Here is a 21,654-nt window from a genome sequence, read left to right as displayed (position 1 = left end):
CATGTTGTAGAATTTTGAAATGTATTGCATGAGGAAGTATTCTGAGTTGTATAATCTCAGAATATTCTTTGGACCAACAGTTATCAAGAAGACCTACTAACACATAGACTGCAGAATACTGATTGCCAAGTTACTGTGGGTTTTCTGGAGTTGGATCCCTGGCTCACACCGGGTCAGAAGACACCTCATGGTTATTCAGCCAGCGACCTAAAGGTGGCACCCGGTGCTCATACCCATGATTTGATAGTGGGTGTTAGTCTGACTTTAGGGCAAAAACAGTCTTTAGATGCTCAGTAAATAAAGGCATGAAAGTAAGTTTACACCGATAATTTCAAGTCATAATTTTGATCCTACAGGAAAATCGTTCAGTCTCCTGTCATAGTGTATAGGATTTTAATTTATCATACTCAGAAACTATTTTTGTCAGAATTAGACAACATCATTTTGAAAAATTCAAAACAAGGAACAAAGAAAACCTAGTAGTTACCACCTAACCACCAGCAACATTGAGACGCCTGCTTCATTCATTCAGTCAACAAACATTGAGTTTCTAATATGTGCCAGACATTATAACTTAGTACTGGGACTATGTAAAATACACTGGACAAAAATGGATCAGAGCCCTTGCCCTCAAGTATACATGTGGAAGAGGTAGATAACAAGCATGTGATCCCATGGGTAGTTGTATTATAAGCACTGAGAAGAGCTATGCAGGAAAGGTACAGTTGTGCTATGTGGGTATATAGCAGACTAGTTTGAGAGGCCAAGGAGGCTGTCTCTGAGTGAGACACCTTGCCTCTGTGTCTTCAAGGTGAACAGGCACTCCCTAGACAAGAGAGTGGGGAATCTTCTAGGTAGAGCAGTGTGTCTGGAGCTTCAGTGTTCAGAGGGAACGTGGTCCTTTCAGGGAACTAAACGCCAGTGTGGCTGGCTACAGTGCCAGATGACAGAGGGTAAGAGAGGGGGCTAGTGAGGCAATGAGAGACCAAACCTGCCAAGGCTCTGTAGGTCCTACCAAGGATTTTGGTTTTTATCTTAAGAGTCACAGGAAGTCATTGAATTTTTTGTGAAAAGTACTCACTGAGCCATTGAACTGCAAAGAATGAGTAGTTTGAACCCAAGAAAGTGAATTAAAATGATTCTTTGGCAGGTAAATTCCCTTCTAAAAAGATCCAGTAAATTCTCATGATCTTGACTCTTAGCAGACCTTGGTAGTTGGGTTAGTGTCACTGCTGATTCTTTCCAAATTGATTGTTTTGTGGGGAGGACAGAATGAAAGTCCTTCATGTTTCTACAGCGCTGTGCCATTTACCCAGCATTTTCACAGGGACAGTCTCCATTCTTCCATTCATTTGTTCAAACTTTTACTGAGGCCCTATCAGGTGCCAAACCCTTTGCCCTAAGTAAGGCATAATTCCTGCCGTCAAGGACTTGAGTAACCAATGAATGCAGTAAAGGTAAGATAAAGCCTTTGATCATACAAAAATTCTAAGATAGGGCAATAGTTTTTATGTTTATTTACTGATGAAAGATTTGAGGCTTAAAGAGTAATCAGCTAGGTGACTTACAACTAAGCAGGAGCAAGCCGGAGCCTGGATCTGTGCCCATGTGGTCCAGTCCAGTTTTTCCTACACCAGGCCCAGGCCACTGCCTGTCCTCTGAAGTCTCGACCTGGCTGCAAATACTGCTACCTGAAAGTTCATCAAAGCACAGGTTAGAAGAGATCTTCTACTGTCCTTGTTTACCTAATACAAGAATCCCTTCTGTGACGCCTTACCCCAGAAGGCTCCCAGTGTAATAGTCATTACTTATGTAGTGGTGGCTATGAGAAATTTTCTTCTTGTATCAATCTGAAAGTGATTACTGTGTAGCATCCGTTCATTCATCTTTGTTTTGCCCTCTGGGACATCACCGATTGTTTATTTCCCCTCAAATACAGCAATGCTACAATTATTTGAAGGCAGCTCCAACATCTTTGCTAAGTGTTCCCTTATCCAGGCCAAACATTTCTGGTTCCTTGAATCATTCCGTCAGAAAATGCGATTTCCAGACCCATCACCACAGTTACCCTTGTCTGAACACTCTAGCGTGTTATGTTCCCTTTTAAAAATCTGGCAGCCGGAATTACACACAGTATTCCAAATGTAGTCTAACCAGCTATTACCTCCCTATGCTTCCATTAATAAAGTAGAAGATCAAGTTGGCTTTTTATTAATCAGTTCAGACTGTTTGTTATTATTGAACTTGTGGTCAACCACATTCCCCAGGTCTTTATCATATGACTTGCTATACAGCTGACTTTTTGAACCCGAAGACAGGACTTTACATTTATCCCAAGTAAATTAAGTCTTGTTGATATTGGCCTAGTCCAGCTCGTTGAAATCACTTTTTAAAAAATTGTGATGCTGTCATCTAACATATTAAGTATCCCTGGTAGCTTTATATCATCCATAGATGTGGTGAGCATGCATTCTACATGTTCATCCAAGTCATTAATATATTTAAGAGGACAAGTTCATGGTCTACATACTGCAGTGAATCACGAGACACTTCCCTAATGCATGGGGTCAGTCAGCCAGAATCTACTGTCATCTAGCCCATGTTTCCTACATAAGAAAATGCATCTCCAATCACTTGTAAACTACATTGTATAAGATAGTATCTACAAGATAAGTGCCGTTAAGTGCCTTGATGAACCAGGACTAATATGTGTAATCATTCCATTTGGTGCAGATCACACAGAGGTAACCTTGAACACTAAAGCTTAAAGCAGCAGGTAGTAATTTGCAGAGTTATCTCTACCCTCCATTCAGGAATTTTTATAAAGAAAAGAAAAGTTGTCAATCCAAGTGAATGTCTGATTTATAAAATGTGAGGTATTTTGACTTCCTGCTCACTTCACTCACCTTCCCAGTACTCCAGGGCACAGCTGAACAGATACCAGCAAGTTGGCGCTGACTTCTGAATGTCTGCCAGGTGCCCTGGTCTAGAGTCTCCTATGTGGTTACAGTTTGTTCTGGCTGAGTCACAACTCTTTCCAGAGATACTCAGGAGTTTCAAAAGTATACAGTAGGAAAAAATTACATCCGGAATATCCAGTTTTCTTTTCATCTCTGTCCAATCCTTTCTACCTTGATCAACTTAGAAATGCCTCTTCCTTTCTTCTCTCAAATATCTAATTCATCTCATAGCTTTAGCTACTGCCTGTCACCAAGTCACTCCCAGACATTGATCTCTGGCCCCGACATTACTCCCAGTGTACAAATCTGTGTTTCTGCGTACCCACTAGACATCTCAGCCTGAAAATCCTACAAGCACCTCAAATTCAACACATCTGAAACCAAGATGATCATTTTTCTTACTGCAAGCCAGCTTCTTCTAGAGTCTCTGTATCAGTTAATGTCATCACTGTTTTTCCCAGTACAAAAACTGTAAATAATAAGGATTTAAATAATACTGAATGCCTGTTTTATCTCAAGCTCTCTAAAGATACAGTCATTAGTTCCTGTCACATCCTTTAAAAGTAGATGCTACCCAAAGCTCAGAGATGTGAGCTTGCTCAGGATAAATGATCCTGGGATTCAAACCTGGGACTGTCTGGTTTCCCAGCCTGCCTTCTGCCTACTGCATCCCATTGTCTTCCTTTCTTTCTGTTCCTCTACACATCCAGTAGGTCACCAGCTTCCATCAGAAACGCCTCAGAAACGTCTCTGGAATCTGCCCCCTACCTCTGTGACGGGGGTCATCTCACAAATCCCGCTTCCCACTATAACCAGGGTTGTCTCACGAATCTGCCCCTTCCCTCTGTGACCAGGATCTGCTTCAGGCCTTTGGTTTATCATCTCTCTCCCAGATTTTAGCAATAGCCCCTTAATAGGTCTTGCCATTGTCAGCCTCTCCACTATCAAGTCTCTCTCCATAAATACCCCCAAATGGTTCTTAAAATACAGACTCCAGTGGATAGAAGGGTACCTAGTCCACCGAGTCGCTTAAAACAGACCGCTACCTGAGACCAAGCAGGCCTGGTCTCACTCCTGATCCCCCTCTGCAGGCCAGGCCTCAATCTCCTCTTCCTGCCTTTCAAAGTCTAAGTCTATAATTCTTCCATAGCATGGCTTCCTACTTAAGATACTCTTTTACAAACTGCTTATATAGAGAGATCAGTAGTACATTTTAAATTTATTTCTTCCCAAAATGAGGGATGAAATTTTTTGTGGAAAATGACTTTTAGCCTAAAGTCAGCTGCACAAACAAAATGCCTAAGTAGCATATTTTCAGATCAGTTTAGACATATCAACTTGCAGTAGAAGATGAGGGTGATACTCTCTTCACCTTAAATGTTCAAAAGCAGGGAGGCCAGGTGCGGTGGCTCATGCCTATAATCCCAGCACTTTGGGATGCCAAGGCAAGAGGATTGTTTGAGGCCAGGAGTCTGAGACCAGCCTAGGCAACATAGCAAGAACCCCTATTTCTACAGAAATTTTTTTTTTTTAATCACCAAGCATGGTGGTGCACACCTGTAGTCCCAACTACTCGGGATGCTAAGGTGGGAGGATCACTTGAGCCCAGGAGCTGGAGGCTGCAGTGAGCTACGATCACACCATAATATTCCAGCCTGGTTGACAGAGCAAAACCTGTCTCCATTTTTAAAAAAACACCAAAAAAAAACTTCCCATTATTTTCTATGTCATCTTGTAATTAATTTACTTAGTAAAATTGTTATAATTTTTAAAAGTATTTTTTACATATAATTATTCAATTAAATCTAACAGTACATAAAAAAGTATAAGTTATATTAAAATGCTTCTTGTTGTAATTGTGGTAGAAGATATTGTACTAAGTGGAAAGCAGTATCCAGGCCTCAAATAGTTTTCTTAGACCTAGTATATACAGTGGGCTGAGCATAGAGGCTCATGCCTACAATCCCAGCACTTTGGGAGACCAAGACAAACTGCTTGAGCCCATGAGTTTGAGACCAGCATGGACAACATAGCAAAATTCTGTCTCTACGAAAAATACAAAAATCAGCCGGGCATGGTGGCAAACGCTTGTAATCCCAACTACTCGGGAGGCTGAGGTGGGAGGATCAGCTGAGCCCAGGGAGGCGGAGGTTGCAGTGAGCCATGATGGTGCCACTGCTCTCCCCTGTCTCAAAAAATAAATATTATAATGTCTTATTGACGTGCTCTAACACAGATTCAAGTGGCAAAACAATGAGTCTCTTAGTATATGTCACCAAGCGCCTTCCACGCCACCCCACCTCACCCTACTAGTGAAATGAAGGAAGTAAAAAGAACCAAAGGGTGGCATTGATCAGGACTGGCCAAGTTATGCTGTGAAGACAAACTGCTCAAAAAAAAAAAAAAATCCCCCTGGCAATCAATCATTTATCATTCTTCCCCCATACACAAAACAAGTTTTCCCCCAAGGTTGGAAGCAGTCACTCCATCACACTTGAAGTCCAGCACTTCTGAGCAATGTTCAGTCTGGATGTGATGCCATTTGATCTGGAGACCTATGGACTTACCTGCTCCCCCTTTCCCTGCCATTTTATAGGACTGGATAGCAGTAATAACCCTTCCACTGTGGAAGGGGGAAGAATGAGAGACATACAGCAGTCTCTTGCCTATGGCAATTCACAGTGTTTTCTGGGCACATATTGTGGGGTCTGTACCCTGGAAGCAAGAAATCAGCTTTCACTGAGCTCTGTTTCTGCTCTTACCATTGTCCTTCAGGTTCCTGGCTCCACCCTCTGGGAGACCTTCCCTGGCCACTTGAAGCTTGTATTGCATCTCAAATAATCACAGTCTCTTTTAGTCCAGTTTCACAAGTGTATAGGGCAGTGGTAATTTCTCTACTCTTACCTATTCAATTCCAGAAAATTCCCTGTGCCAAAAACCACATCCATAGACCTTAAGACACATTTCTTTGCTAACGTGCTTCCTTCCTCTCTGGATTTAAGAGAGCTTCTATAGGAAAGTTATACCCTTGATCTACATTTTTTTCCAAGTCAACATAACAGTTAAGAAGTTTTTAATGCAACAGTCTTGCATGTTCTTCACATGTACCCCAAAACCTAAAATGAAATAAAAAATAAAACACACACACACACACACACACACACAACTGAAAAAAATTTTGATTCAATTAAAATTTTCTACAGGAGGAAAAAAAAAAAGAAAGAAGTTTTAATAGTGAGTATGTTGCCTATAGTCAGTCCTAAGGCTGAGTGTTAATCTGCCTTTGTGTTTAGAGGTTTTCTAATTTTAGACCTTGCTGTTTCAGGTTTTATCTTAGTCTGTTCATGCTGCCGTAACAAAATACCTCAAACTGGTAGTTTATAAATAACAGAAACTTACTGTCACAGTTCTGCAGTCTACGAATTCCAACATCAAGGAACTGTCAGATTCGGTATCTGGTGAGGACTTACTTCCTAGTTCGTGGATGACGGTCTTTTCACTGTAACCTTACAAGATGAAAGGAATGAGGGGCTTCCTCGGGTTTCTTTTAGAATACTAATTACATCCCAAAGGCCCTGCCTTCTAATAACATCACCTTTGGGTACTAGAATTTCAGCATATGAATTTTGGGGGAACACAAACATTCAGACCATAGCAGGTTTAAAAATATTTCTAACTTTGGGCTGGGCTTGGTGGCTCACGCCTGTAGTCTCAGGACTTTGGGAGGCTGAGGCAAGTGGATCAGGAGGTCAGGAGTTCAAGACCAGCCTGGCCAAGATGGTGAAACCCTATCTCTACTAAAAATACAAAAAATTAGCCAGGTGTGGTGGCGTGCACCTGTAATCCCAGCTACTCGGGAGGCTGAGGCAGAGAATTGCTTAAACCTGGGAGGCAGAGTGCAGTGAGCCGAGACTGTGCCACTGCACCCAGCCTGCGCAACAGAGTGAGACTGCGTCTAAAGGAAAAAAAATTCTAACTTTCAAGGTTCTGAATTTCCGGAATCTGTTATCTTTGATTTTTATTTGCAACCTGGCCAATTCTTTCCTGAGCTCATCTCTTCATAAAACAAAACATAGTAGTGTTCCAGACACAGGCGACAGCAGCTGATGCAACATTACTGATGTTTGGTTTTCAGACTTCATCTTCTAGAGCTACAGATTTATCGTTTTATGATATACCTCCCAGTCATCTCAAGCAACAGTTTTACTAAATGTCTTACCACTTCAAAACATATATGCCCATTTTTATAGCTTTAAATATCAATTACTACTGTCTGACCATTAAGCCAGGGTCTCATACATCAGTATTTTGTTAGAACACTACTTCTGTCACCAATATCTATATTAATAGTATAAACTCAGTTATGCTGCCTGTCATACATAAGCCTAGAACTTACTTCTTGTTCATGCTACATGCCTAGTGTGTATCCTCAAATGTTCTGTGCCACATGGTCACTCAGGGACCCAGGTTGATGGAAAGTCCATTATCTCATATCTTCCCCCTTGTAACTAACCACCCCAAAACCTACTGGCTTAAAAGAAGAATGATTAACAACTTCTCATGATTCTGAGGAATTGTCCAGGTGACTTTTCTGAATGATAAGTCTGAGATCACTCATGCATCTGCATTCAGCTGGAGAGCTGGCTGAGGGATGGGTTCAGCTGGGAAGTCTGGGCATCTCCCTCACCATGTTGTCTGTCCTCCTTACGGAGGCTAGTGCAGGCTTCCTCACAGGGTGGCAAGTGGGAAAGCCCCAATGAGCAAGCTGTAGCAAGCTGCTTTTTTGCTAATGTCATGTTAGCTGAAGAAAGTCACACAGCCAAGCCCAACGTCAGTATGGGAAGGTACTACACAAGGACATGGATACTGGGATGTACAATTCATTGATAATGCAACAGTCTTCTACAGCTATCTAGAGCAGGAGTCAACAAATATTTTTTTAAGATCTGAATTGTAAATATTTTAGGCTTTGCAGTCCATACATTTTCCCAACTTCTCATTAGACAGAGATATATGTAAGTAAATGAGCCATGTTCCAGTAAAGCCTTATTCACAGTAGCAGGCAGTGGACCAGATTTGCCCCACCACTGAGCTGTGGAACATAAAACCTTTATTTATTCTCTAGAAATAATACATGTCAATTCTGCCTTTAGCCCATTGGCCAAAACTAGTCATAAGACCATATCTAACTGCAGGGTTACAGAAAGTATAATCCTCCTCTGTTCCCAGAAGGAGAGAAGAGCTAGACATGGGTGGACATTAGAAGTCAGTACAGCAGAAGCCACATTGAGAAGATGTCTGTTCAGATCATCTGCCTTGTCTTTTTTGAGTACCCGGCATTGGTTGTAAGTAATAAAGAAAACAGACACAAAACCAGTGCCCTCATGGAGCTTATGCAGAGTCCATGATGGTGAATACACTGAGAGGGAAAAGCATTTTATACACTTCTGCTCTGGAAATGTTAGTTATCGCCTCATTGTTTGTGTACTTGTCTTTTTCACCAACTGGGCAGTGAGCAATGCAAGGGTAGGATTGTATCTTCTCTGTGCCTGATTCAGTGACTAATTATTTGTAGACACTCTTTAAGTGTTTGTCAGGTAATTGATTATTCAAACTATTAGACCAAGATAAGGATTTACTTTGGGCTTGTGGGGAACCTGGATATAGATGCCTAATTCCTCTATCAGGTACCTAACGTGAACCCGTAGACTCAACTAACAGCTCAGGTGTGAGTTGTTTCTCTAAAAGTGAGAAGGACTAAAGGCTCCAAGAACTAAAGTCTGTGTTTCTTTCACTCTTAGCAGTGAGTGAAAGAGATACCAAGCAAAAATTTTCCTCCAGAGTCTAGACTTTTGGCCAGAAGATGTACAGCAAGAGTTCACAGGTTAATTTGCCTTCAGAAGGCCCTTGGATCATTTAACAGAAACCATCAGCTTACCTTAGGTTTATTATCTTAGAAAGTATAAGTATCCTCATTTCATAAGGCCTGAAGATCACTTGGAGAATGAGCAGAGCAGTAAATATTTCTCAATTCACACCCCCACCCTCTCTCCTCTAAGGGGCCCTGAAGTTATGGAAGGTGGCTTAGAAAGAGGAATGTGAGACGGGAGCATGGGCCTTAAAAAGGTTTCTACTGAATGGATAATTTTGTATCAACCTAATAAAAGCAATTGATTTACCTTATATATCATTCAAAGGGATGGCATTTATAAATGGGAATATTTCTTAAAGAGTATGTCTTTTGTTGTAGATTCATGAGCTGAGCCATTTTTAAGCCATTAATTAGGTTTTATTTTCAAATTTTATTGTAAGTTTTAATTTTTACCATGGAATAAATAGGGCAAATTCAGAATACAGAGACTTTTGAAACATATTTTTGCAAAACAATCCATTTGGAAAACATGTTCATAGAGAAAACAGATACAACAAATGGACTCCATTTCTGCTGTCAAGAAGTTTACAATCTAGTAATTAGGTCAGGCACATAAACAAGTAACTAGTACAGACAATAAAATTTGTGGTCAAATAGAAATATGGTTAAAGTGTTTTTTAGAATGTGGAAGTAGGTGTCAATCCCGAAGGGAATGGAAAAATTAAAGAATAGCTTTATGGAGTAAGCTATCCTGTAAGCTGTATGCACAAGGACATATAGGCTTTTGAAAGGACTTGTATGGGGAAAAGTACATTCTAGACTTGTGAGCGTTGAGTCGCAGACAAGGGCATTGGCTAAAGCAGAGGCTGTAGAAAGAAAAAGAAGACAGCAGTGGAGGAACCAGGCAGAGCTGGAGGGGCTGGGCTGCAGAAAGGAGAAGAGGGAGGAGGCAGAGATGACATCCAGGTAACCTAGATGCCGAAGATGGTCAGAAATTCTGAATTTCTGAAGTGCATGAGAAAGAAGCCCCATGACCTTGAAGTTGCTTCCAAATGTGAGTCTGTGACTTTCTCCTGTGGTTCTATGTATACTCTGTCTGGTGCTTCTTCGTGTGATCAAAATTAGAACACATTCATTATTGGTCAAACAAGAGCCTACCTTTGTTTCTTCATCCAGGAATTTTCAGTCTGTCTGCTTTTATTTGCTGTCCTAACAATAACAAAGGGCCCAGACTTGGACTGAATTGATACTGCAAATTGTTAGAAGCAACCTTCCCAAAGCATAAGGAGTTTTTGCCCCTACCCTCAGATAATCCTGGCTGTGAACATGGTGTTCTTGGAGTTTTTTTTTAAATAGCCCTGTGCTGTTTTCAAATATTTGCCCATTTAAGCAGCTCGCTGTTTAATGCTGAAAGCGTATTTGTTCTGCTGCCTGGCACCTGGATCCTGAGGTAGAACATTTTTTAGGTCTTAGTCTACCTTCCCATGGTAGAAAAATTAATTTTTTACCCCGAGCAAAATAACTTATCTAACTTTCTTGTTACAAGTTATGTGAAAGACATTGGAGGGATTGTGGTATGTTTTTAGGTGGGTTTTGAGGTATGTTTTGTGTCCCCAGCCCAGAAGGACACACACCCATCATAGTAAGTCAGCACCCAAGAGCCTGAAAGTTGTTTGCACATTGCACTTCAAGTCCCGAGTTTTAGGTTTTTTTCCACAACGATTCATATGTACACATAAGGCGGGCCCCATGTCTGGACTCCAGCCCACACAGAGTTACTTGCCAATTCCAAAGAAGCAGAGAATGAAGACACTCATGCCCCATCATCCATCATTTTTTTCTATGAACCTTACAGCTGAATATTGAAAAATCTGGATTTGATTTTTTGTTTCTTTTTTTTTTTCAAGTCAACTAAATAGCCTGTCCACATGGATATAAAGAAATATAACCAGGAATTGTTTGTGGTATTGTATCAGACCTGAAGACATTTGAAGTCAAGCCACTTAGTAGTGTTTCTTATTTCTTTTTAATTAGATTTTGAATACTCTTTCTGCAGGTTGTGTTCCTGACTGGCTTTGGCTATGTGTATGTGGACATTGTATATCAGTGTGGCACAGTCTTCATCACTGTGGCCCCAGAAGGAAAAGCAGGACCTATTGTAACTAATACCAACAGGTAGGTTTAGTTATTTTCCCTGTAAAAACATAGTAAGCTTTCCTGTTACAAAGTTGTAAACTTCCTATTTACCATTCTTTGTCATCTCTACATGTGTATTAAAGCTTTTGGTTAACCATCGTGTAATCCATAAAAATACGGTTATTAGCATTAAATCATACCTTCAGTGGGCAGCAATATACCGTCTTTCATGGATACCATTTCTACTCTGTGGTAAGTTTAACAAACTGATTTACACACTATACATCTTGGAATTATACCACTATTATTAGCATGAAATGCACATTAATACTGCTGCACCTGCATGACAATTTAGTAATTAATAATAAAGCTTAGCAATTAGAGCTACATCAAATATAAATATGCCTTCTAGGGCCATATTTGCCCCCACTTTGACCTGAATATTGCCATCAGGTTTTAAAGACATGAAACAGAGAAAGAATTAATATCCCTAATTTAAAAGAATTCACATAATTCAATAGGAATAATATAAAGATGGCCTTACAGAAACAAAAATAGGGGCAATAGGCATGAACAGAAAATTCTAAGAAGAAGAAATATAAATAAAGAAATGCTAATTTATAAAATTAACAATGCTGTTTTATATGGAGTCCTGGTGAAAGTACATATTGGTACTATTTTCTGGAAAGCACTTTGGTAATATGTGTTAGGAACTTTAATTAAAATCCCTTTGGCTTAGAAATTCCACATTTAAGTGTGTTAAGCATTTAAGAGTTAAGGAAATAATTAAAGAAGTGGGCAAAGATATACACAGAGAGGTGTACACAGTGAGAGATGGCACACAGTTACAATGGCAAAATATTCAAAGTAAAAATGCCCATCCATAAGGAAATAGATGATATGTTATTGTACTATAAATGTCACAACCACAAAAAGTAGACCTCAAAGATTTTAATGGACTAGAAAATGCATATTATATAATGTAAAATAAAGCAAGCCGAATATAATATTGAATATATAAATATGATCCTAGTTATGTGCTGTCTATACATACATACACACATAAGTACATATGTATGCATACACACACAGAAAACATTCCTATAAATAAGACTGAAAAGAAGCAATCAAAATTGGTAATGGATGTGGGGTTAATGAGTTATTTAATATATAATTATAATTTATTTTGATTTTTTATAATAGCATTTATTATATAATCAGAAAAAATACCTTAATATTAAAATATAAATACCACCAACTTTCATACATTTGTTTAAATCTTTCTTCTAAAAAGTTCATTGTGGCCAGGTATGGTGGCTCATGCCTGTATTTCCAGCACTTTGGGAGGCCGAGATGGGCAGACCACCTCAGGTCAGCAGTTTGAGATCAGCCTAGCCAACATGGCGAAACCCTGTCTCTACTAAAAGTATTAAAATTAGCCAGGCGTGGTGGTGGGCACCTGTAATTCCAGCTATTCAAGAGGCTGAGGCAGGAGAATCGCTTGAACCTGGGAGGCAGAGGTTGCAGTGAGCCGAGATCGTGCCACGGCACTCCAGCCTGGGTGGCAGAGCAAGACTCCGTCTCAAAAAAAAAAAAAAAAAAAAAGTTCATTGCTTCTCATATATGGTTAAGAATTCATTAATTTGGACTCTGCTAATTTGGATTTATAATATTTCAAACAATGTTGGATAGAATGTTTTATTTGCCCAAAAATGTTCATAAAAATTAATAGCATAACAAAATTGGAGACTAACTTTTAACTAGTATAGCACAAAATTTCAGTTTATTCAACAATTTTAGAAACATTTTATCTAGGGCATAAATGTTAATGACAATAGAAGCAACCTATCATGAGAAAGGTACAAGTATTTCTTGGAACTTCCTTCATTCATTCAACAAATGTTTTTCAATGGCTTACTGGATGCCTAGCACCGGACAGGGATACACCCATTAATAAAACAGCCCACTCCTGCCCTGGGGAAGATGACTTTCTCCTGCTAGGCATGGAATTGGGTGGGGTGTTGAGGGGTGCAGAAAGTAAACATTATAAGAAAGGAAATGTTATGGTGCAATAGAAGGCTAGCATTCTACAGGGATGAAAACAGAGCTCAGTAAGAGGGACTGGGACTGCAGGGCGGAAGGACCAGGAGAGTGTAGTTTTAAACAAATTGGTGTAGGTAAGCCACACTGCGAAGTTGATATTTGGGCAGAGACTGGAAGGCAGTAGGGGTTTGGTAATGTGACTGTCTGAGAGGAGCTTCCCAGGCAGAGGGCACAGCCATTTCAAAGTCCACAGCAACGTGCCTGGCATTGTGGAGGAGCAGGGAAGAGGCTGTTGTGGGCCTGGCGGAGCGGGTGGAAGTGGAAGCAGCAGTGCATGAGGTCCAGGGGGTAAAAGCTAGAAGGAGAGAGACCTCATGGGCCACTGAAGGGCTAAGCTTTAATTCTAAGGAAAATGAGGAAGTCATTGGAGCATTTTGAACATAGAAATGACACCCTGTGACTTAAATTTCTAGAAGATCATTGACTGCTTGTTAAAGTAGACTATAGAGAAGCAAGGGCACAAGCAAGCAGGGAGACTAGTTAGGACATGATTATTACAGTTGCCCACATTAGAGATATGAGGGCTGAGACTACAGTGGCGTCAGTGGAAGTGTCAGAAACGGTCAGATTCTGGATATACTTCTAAGGAAAAGTCAGTGGGATTTTCCTAATACATTGGATAATGCTAAAAATACAGGTATCAGGGATGACACCCACATTTTTAGTCTGAGCAACTGGTAGGATACAGTTGCCAGTAACTAAGATGAGAGAGACTATCTGCAGGCTCAGTAGGTAAGATCAAGAGATTGGTTATAGACATCTAAGTGACTGTGTAGCTAGGCAGTTAGATACACAAGATTTGAGTTCAGGGGAGGTCCAGGCCAAGTATATGCTTTGAAAGTCATCAACAAATAGATGGTATTTCAGTTCGTGAGACTGAATGAGATCCCCAAGGAAGTCAGTGAAGATGGGGATGAGAAGAGGACCAAGGACTGAGCCTTAGGCGCTCTAAGAGGTCAGGGGAGGAGGAGGGATCTGCATAGGTAAATGAAGATGAGTGTTCAGAGAGGCAGAAGAGCTGAGAGAAGACAGGAAAGAAAGAATTTCCAGGAGGAGGGAGTTGTCAGCAATATCACATGCTGTTAGTAGGTCGAATAAGCAAAAACCTAAAAGTCCATCATTTGATGTAACCAAATGGAAGTCACTGGTGACCTTGACAAGAGTTGTTTTGTTAGGCTGGGGGTAGGAGCACAAAAGGCTGCTTGGAGCAAGCCTTAGACAGCAGGGAAGGAGAGGAGCTGGAGACAATGTGTATAGAACACACTGTAGAGCGTCCATGTAGAAAGGATCGGAAAAATGAGTGGTAGCTAAAGGAGAGTAGAGTCAGAAGAGGGACTTTTTGAGCTGAGAAATGACAGCATGTTTACAATCTGCTAGTAATGAAGAAAAGGATGATGGAAGACAGGGGTGAGTTGCTGGAGGGATGTCCTTGAGTAGGTGACAGCAGAGTGATTTGGTGCACTTTGGAGGGGTTCACCTAAGACAGAAGCATGGGTGGTTTTCCCCCAGAACTGGAGATGGGGAAGAGCTGAACATGGACTCAGGAGTGGTTGGTGGACAGTTGTGGCCGGAGTTTCTGCTGAGTTTTCTTCTGCCCGCATCACTTTCTCAATCTAGGGAGTCTTGGTTATTTTATTATCTCTGTCTTGTGATCATCATGATAGAGAATCAGTACACAAAGACCAGAGTGATTTTGTAGTAAAAATCTGGTGTTGATAAGGGAAACATACAGAAATATGACAAGAAGCTGTGATCGTCCCATTGGGAACACTTCCCAATACTGTTGGAGTGTGACTGGCTCTGTCCAGACACAATGTACTGAAAATTAAGTTCTTGTTTCTTATGAGAATCTGATGTCCCATCAGGAGGTATTTAATAGGGAGCTGTCATTTAAAAAGAAAGAAAAAAGAAAAGGCAGTGGGGGAGACTAATGTTCTTTTCCCTTTCTCCTCTAGAGCCCTGGAGAAGATCGTTACATTCAAAATGTTCATCACTCAGTTGAGCCTGGCAGTGTTTGATGACCTCACCCACCACAAAGCATCAGCTGAGCTTCTGAGACTCACACTGGACAATGTTTTTCTTCGCATGGCCCCGGAGGCTGGTCCCCTCCCTAGGGAAGAGCCTGTGGCCGCATTGTTTGAATTTTACTGTGTAGAGATCTACTGTGGGGACCTGCAGCTAGACAACCAGCTTTATAACAAGTCCAATTTCCACTTTGCTGTCTTAGTCTGCCAGGGAGAAAAAGCAGAACCCATTCAGTGTTCTAAAATGCAGAGTCTCTTCATATCCAACAAAGATTTGGAAGAATACAAGGAAAAATGTTTTATCAAACTTTGCATCACCTTAAGTGAAGGCAGGAGCATCCTCTGTGATATTAACGAGTTCAGCTTTGAATTAAAACCTGCTCGGTTATATGTGGAAGACACATTTGTATATTACATCAAGACTTTGTTTGACACTTACCTTCCTAACAGCGGGTTGGCTGGTCACTCCACGCACCTCTCCAGGGATAAACAGATGTTGCCCGTGCAGGTCACACAGCACGCCAGGGCCTTGGTGAATCCTGTGAAGTTACGGAAACTGGTGATCCAGCCGGTGAATTTGCTTGTCAGTATCCACGCTTCCCTTAAGCTGTACATAGCCTCGGACCACACTCCTCTCTCCTTCTCGGTGTTTGAAAGAGGACCCATCTTCACCACTGCAAGGCAGCTTGTGCACGCACTGGCAATGCACTATGCTGCTGGGGCCCTTTTTAGAGCAGGTAAGGACACAAGCTGAGGGTCTGTGATGAGCTAGAGCCTGGGTAGAAATGACACGCTTTGGGGTAGCACCTCATTTCAAGACCTAAGGAAGCCATTGGCTAGAGGTGATATACGTGAGCTTTACAGCTACACAGAACTGGATCTAAATCTAGAGCCTGCCGCTGTTAAGTGTAAGACTTCGGGCAAGTTATTGAACCTTCCTGAGTCTCCATTTTGTCATCGATAAAATGGCTTTGAAGATTTCTGAGCGGACAGATGAAAATATGTGAGGTACCCAGCATTTTGCTTGGCACTTAATAAACATTCAGCAGTAGTAGCTGTTTTATAACTTAGAATTTTAGTTCAGTTTAGCAAACACTTTTTTAGCGCCTTGCAAGCACAGAGCCCTTTCTTAGCACACTAGAGCAACCAAGAGAACTAGCCCAGGTCTTCAGTCCCTGGGCCTACAAAGGAGTCCAGTTCTCGTTTTATTAGTTTTCTTCATTGCTGTTCATGAATAGCAGTAGGTGAGAAATTGAGAGGATTTGTGTGCTCGTAAGACACACATTGAGCCCTCTATCTATCCAGTGCTGCATTGCCTGTCTAAACAGCTGGTAAAGGGAAAGCTGTGGGTGTCTCGGCCTCTCCATAGACCTGAGCTCAAAGAGAAGGAATGGCCCTTGATCTGGCCTTACCACTCTCTGGGGCCAGGCAAGTGGCCTCTTGCAGGCTGAGGACTGCTGTTTCTCAGGGACTCAGTGAGAAAGGTAAGGATTCCCTTTTCAGTCTGGCTGGAAACGTCTGTAGGGGGTGGCTTGAACATACATACAAAATTTCATAGAGGTACTACTGTAGACTAGAGACTGACTGGTGGGTAGCGGGTGCAGTGGCTCTCACCTGTAATCCCAGCACTTTGGGAGGCTGAGGTGGATCACTTGAGCACAGGAGTTCAAGACCAGCCTGGCCAACACTGTGAAACCTCATCTCTACAAAAACTTAAGGTTAAAAAAACTACCCAGATGTGGTGTCATGCACCTGTAGTCCCAGCTATTAGGAAGGCAGAGATGGGAGGATTCCTCAAGCCCAGGACTTCGAGGCTGCAGTGCGCTATGCTCACACCACTGCACTCCAGCAGAGGTGACAGAGCAAGACCTTGTCCCAAAAACTAAATAAGAATTGAGCGGTGGGAACCATGTGATCTCAGGATATGTTACAGTAATTGGCATCACACTGTGTGCTCCGGAGCCAAGTTCACTCTAAAGCAGATTTAGTTTGATAATTGGGATCCCAGGAATTCAAGCAAAGAACAGCATCCAGAGTTAGTCTTGTCAGCCCTTTCCAATAAAGAACATGGAAATCTTACTTTCTGAAAGTAGCAGAGGAGAGAACCTTTGTTCTATCCTCTTTGTAATGTTGTACTTGGTGAATGCATTCCCATATAAGATTAAGATTGTAGCAGTAAATGGACCTGTGTTGTTGCCATATTGGTAAGATTACATTTTTTTCCATAATGAAATTTATAGACTTACTAGGGTTATCTAGACTCTTTTATAAAAGATAATGACAAGATCAGGGAAAGGGTCCTGCGGGACCTGCTGTCTTGATACCTTGCACAACAACGAAGAAAGCGTTTCCCTCATGCTAAAAACTCATTTAAAATAAGCAGTTCACATTTCAAATTTAATAGATAGGTATATTTATATACAATTCCAGAAACTTTCCCTTCAGGGAGCCTTTGCTTTTCACGTGAGAAGAAGGCACGTGGGTTTCTGAGCTCCAGTCTGAGGCCTGGCAAGGACGGTGGCTCCCATTCAGTCTCTGCACAACGCTGCAGTGCGGTGAGCTGCAGGGAAGCTTGACCTGTGGCACCAAGTAACTGTCCCTGCAGCCATGTGCTAAAAACGAGCTCTCTTTGTTTTGGTTTATATTTTTAATGAGCTTTCACAAGAACATTCTATTTGAATTTTATACAATTCACCTAAAAATCCCCTTAAGCTGACATTCTAATCTCACTGTATACCAAGATTAGGGATTCTAATGCAGTGGGCCAAGTTTTCAGAGCCTGTTGGAAACACAGTCATTAAAAATCTATGGGCGATCTGAAGACCATCTGAAAGAAAGCAGTGATGGAAGGAGTAGGAAATGGGAAGCTCCTGAGGCTCCAGACTCCCAGGTTAGCATCCTTCTAAGGGGAGGGGGAGGGCTGGCTGCAGGGGGGGCAAGCTGCCCACGTACATCTCACCTGGGTCAGAGGGCCCCTGCCTGTAGTGGAAAACACCCTGACCTCATTTCTAGGTTAAGGAAAGTTGTGTTATCAACTGGAAGAGGTTTTAAAAATAAAGAAACAACTAAAAAGAAAAAAAATTATGGGTGAAAGAGGCAGAATAAAAACAAAAATACAAATAAACAGTAGTTGGAAATTAGTAACTGACCCTATCTGAAGGAAAGCATGTGGCCTTTATCATTTCCCCAGGCCCCTCTCCAACCCCAAGTCTCAGTGTGATGGGAGCTAGGCAGACTCTCTTCCCCAACACAATTTCCAAACGGATGAGCAAAAGATAGATTCGCTTTTGGAGGACAATAAAGGAGGACTTCTGGATACTGTCTGCCCTTTTCTGGCCAGCTCAGATGCTACTGAGGTGTAGCTCTGGCCTACACATAGCCCTTCCATCAGGCAGTGGCTTCAGGCTTCCAGGGCTCCAACCCCACCCTTCATGTGGCCCACAGGACGGGGGAGGGCCTGCCGCTGGCGGGAGCGAGAGGCTGGATTCCCACTCCCCCTGTGCCCGCGGCACCCACCCGAACAGGCCTGTCTTGGGGGACTCTGCTTGGCCATGGCTACTCTCATTTCTATTATACATAGACTCATTGGTGAGAAGGGGAATTAATATGTTTCTAGACCAACTTTCTGCCTTTAGGTTTGCCCTTATAGCCATTCCATGCTAAAGGGAATCTGCTGTTTCTTAACCTCTAGAGAAGTCCTTCCACGGAGGAATATTCCACAGCCTCTCCAGCTCCCTTGCTGACTCTTTGCAGCATGAGCTTACAGAAGGAAGAGGTGGGTGGGCTTCAGAATCAGGAAAACTGGGTTAGAAACCCAGCCCACAGGCTGATCATCCAGGAGACGGTGAGCAGGTGGCTTAGTCTCCACGCCTCAGCCTCCCTTTTCCTGCCTGTGAGGCCATGGTAGCAGCACCACCATGTCGCATTCCCCTCTGCCTCCTGTGCCTCGCCCATTCCCGGACCCAGGCAGCAGCTCAGTCACCAGCTAACCTGCATTGATTTGAAGGGAGCGAATACTTTTCTTGCAGTTACTGTGAGAATTAAATGTGTGGAATGCCTGGCATCCATAGAGCCTCTAATTTGTAGTCTTTATCTTCCAGAAATTATTCCCTGCTTTGCCCTAAACCCTAGTGTTACCATCCTAACATTCCAGAGAAGGGAGGAGGGCTCCAAATGTAAGAATGTCCCTCTCTACATGGGCTGGGCATGGAATTCTTCAGGACCTCGGCTTGGCTCTTGTACCTTCATCTTCCCGATCCCCGCAGATCCCTGAGCTGAGGGTCTCTGTCACAGGATTGTCCTCCACTTCAGAGCCCGCTGGTGAGGGAGGGATGGCTCCCACCCAGTCCTGTCCCCATGCCCTTCCCATTACAGGGCTCCGAGCACCAGGCTGGGGAGATTAGTGGCTTCCTGGAGAAAGCTATCTTTCTGGACTCCTCCTCTCCTGTGTCCTCACTTGCCTCTCCAGTCCTTGGGGTCTACAGCCCCAAATCCCCACCCCGGGGAAGCAAGTAAGGGTATTGCCCACTGGACTCCACACACAGCCACGTTCCCATGGGGCGCAGCTGCAGAGCAGCAGCCACCTCCTCGCCAGCCCGAGCTTCAGGAGGAACCAGATCCAGGCTGCTCTCCTGGGACATGCACAGGGAACACTCCCCTCTCACTAACCTCATCAGAATGTTCCTGTCTCGGAGTTCAAGGCCAGTTTGGCCAACATGGTGAATCCCCATCTCTAATACACACACACACACACACACACACAACAGCTGGGCATGGTGGCTTGTGCCTGTAATCCCAGCTACTTGGGAGGCTGAGGCAGGAGAATTGCTTGAACCTGGGATTCAGAGGTTGCAGTGAGCTGAGCTTGAACCTGGGATTCAGAGGTTGCAGTGAGCTGAGATTGCGCCACTGCACTCCAGCCTGGGCAACAGAGTGAGAGTCTGTCTGGGAAAAAAAAAAAAAAAAAAGGTGTCCCTGTCACTAGCGTTTACATAATCGGAGCTGGAGTTGAAGGGGAGACATTTGTCTGGCTCTAGCTATGTTCCAAAGGGAGGCACTCAACTCATTAGGATTGGGAAAGATTAAAAACAACCCCTCCATCCTTGTCAGAAGTTAGCATCCCCTTTGCGACACCCCACTGAGCATCTGGCTGCCCCCAACCAGGTATCTCCTCCTATCCTGGTGCCTCTGCTGCCCTGGGGAGGCTTCAGAGAGAACCTCCCGCCTGCAAACACCTGCAGCCCAAGAAAGCACCCTTCCTCAGGTGATGGCAGAGTGTGTCCCCAGCATGTGGACCCCTCTCAGCAGGAACATGGGAGGCTGGTCAAGGCAGTCATATTAAAGCCATTTGTGGGGCCATCAGAGGATCACTTTGATTTATATAAAGTATGAAAGTTTGCCATTTATGAATTCACCAGGAATGACTTATTTCCCTTATTTTCTTCCAAAGAAATGATTACTTTCCCAACCCTAGTGTGAAAAAAAATTGCAGGAAAAATGGGTCACTTTTTCACAAATGTTGAAAGTTCTGCATTTGAGATTTCAATCACCCCTTCCCTCTGGTCTGTTGCAGGCTGGGTAGTTGGCTCTCTGGAGATTCTTGGCAGCCCTGTGAGCCTAGTGAGAAGCATCGGGAACGGGGTCGCTGACTTCTTCAGGCTTCCGTATGAGGGGCTGACCCGGGGCCCCGGAGCTTTCGTGAGTGGCGTCTCCAGAGGGACCACATCATTTGTAAAGCACATCTCCAAAGGTAGTGGTTTCCGTTCCTTGTAATAATGCCTTCACTCCTTCCCTGTCTTTTATTATTATTATTATTTATTATTATTATTTTAAATGTGTTAAAGTTTTAAATGCATTCAGATTGCCTCTAGCTTTGTTTGGCCTGTTAGCTTGCAGTGAGAGTTTGGATTTGCAACAAAGCTCATATATAATGTCTTATGTTTTGAACAGATCACTACTTGCCTGTGGTGTGTGAAAATGTTTCAGAAACTTCAGAATATTAAGCCTCCCATTGGGAGAACAAGGATTGGCTCAATTGTTATTCCATGTGATAAATACAGAAATATTAAAGATGTTCAGGATTTCTGCTAAACATCAGAAACCCTACACTGTGTTGCCTCATCATATTTTTTTAAATGTAGATACAGTTGTCATAACTTTCTTAAGGATATGAATACATTCTGACATGGAAGCGGATTTGGTGATGAAACAGCCAACTTTTCTCTAGCACGCCACGTAAACAGTGCCATCTTGTGGCCCAGATGGGTCATCGGGCACAGAAACCAAAGCGCTTCCCGCAAGGACAGTGTTTTAGTTTTATCCATGTGTGTTTGCTTGATGTTATTTTGGTCAGGTTGGCAGAGACTTGGGAACTAACAAGGGCCATCTGAGTCCCCTTTTCTTCTCAGCGGGAGGCAGGGAAAACAGGGCAAAGGGCTTCTTCCCCATAAAAGGCATCTGACCATAGGCCATAGGACAGGTTGTGGAAGTCTCTGGAAGGCCTCAAAAGAAGACTTGAGCTTGAAATATGAGAATCCGTGATCCATAGAGGGGGTGAGGG

General features: G+C 42.7%; 1 protein-coding gene across 1 annotated transcript in view; it reads left to right on the top strand.

Annotated features, from left to right (window-relative positions):
* The window catches only part of VPS13B (vacuolar protein sorting 13 homolog B), an 823,218-nt gene that overhangs the window by 783,379 nt on the left and 18,185 nt on the right, over positions 1–21,654 (top strand). Inside the window, exons 55-57 of the mRNA XM_032247702.1 lie at positions 10,889–11,007; positions 15,027–15,832; positions 20,668–20,844. Of these exons, the coding sequence (XP_032103593.1) occupies positions 10,889–11,007; positions 15,027–15,832; positions 20,668–20,844 (1,102 nt within the window). The remainder of the gene's footprint in view (positions 1–10,888; positions 11,008–15,026; positions 15,833–20,667; positions 20,845–21,654) is intronic.

This window comes from Sapajus apella, unplaced genomic scaffold (genome assembly GCF_009761245.1).
Source record: "Sapajus apella isolate SASKATOON/1434 unplaced genomic scaffold, GSC_monkey_1.0 scaffold3, whole genome shotgun sequence".
Classification (NCBI taxonomy): Eukaryota; Metazoa; Chordata; class Mammalia; order Primates; family Cebidae; genus Sapajus; species Sapajus apella.
The sequence above is the reverse complement of the archived record's forward strand: the minus strand, read 5'-3'. Positions and strand labels throughout refer to the sequence as shown.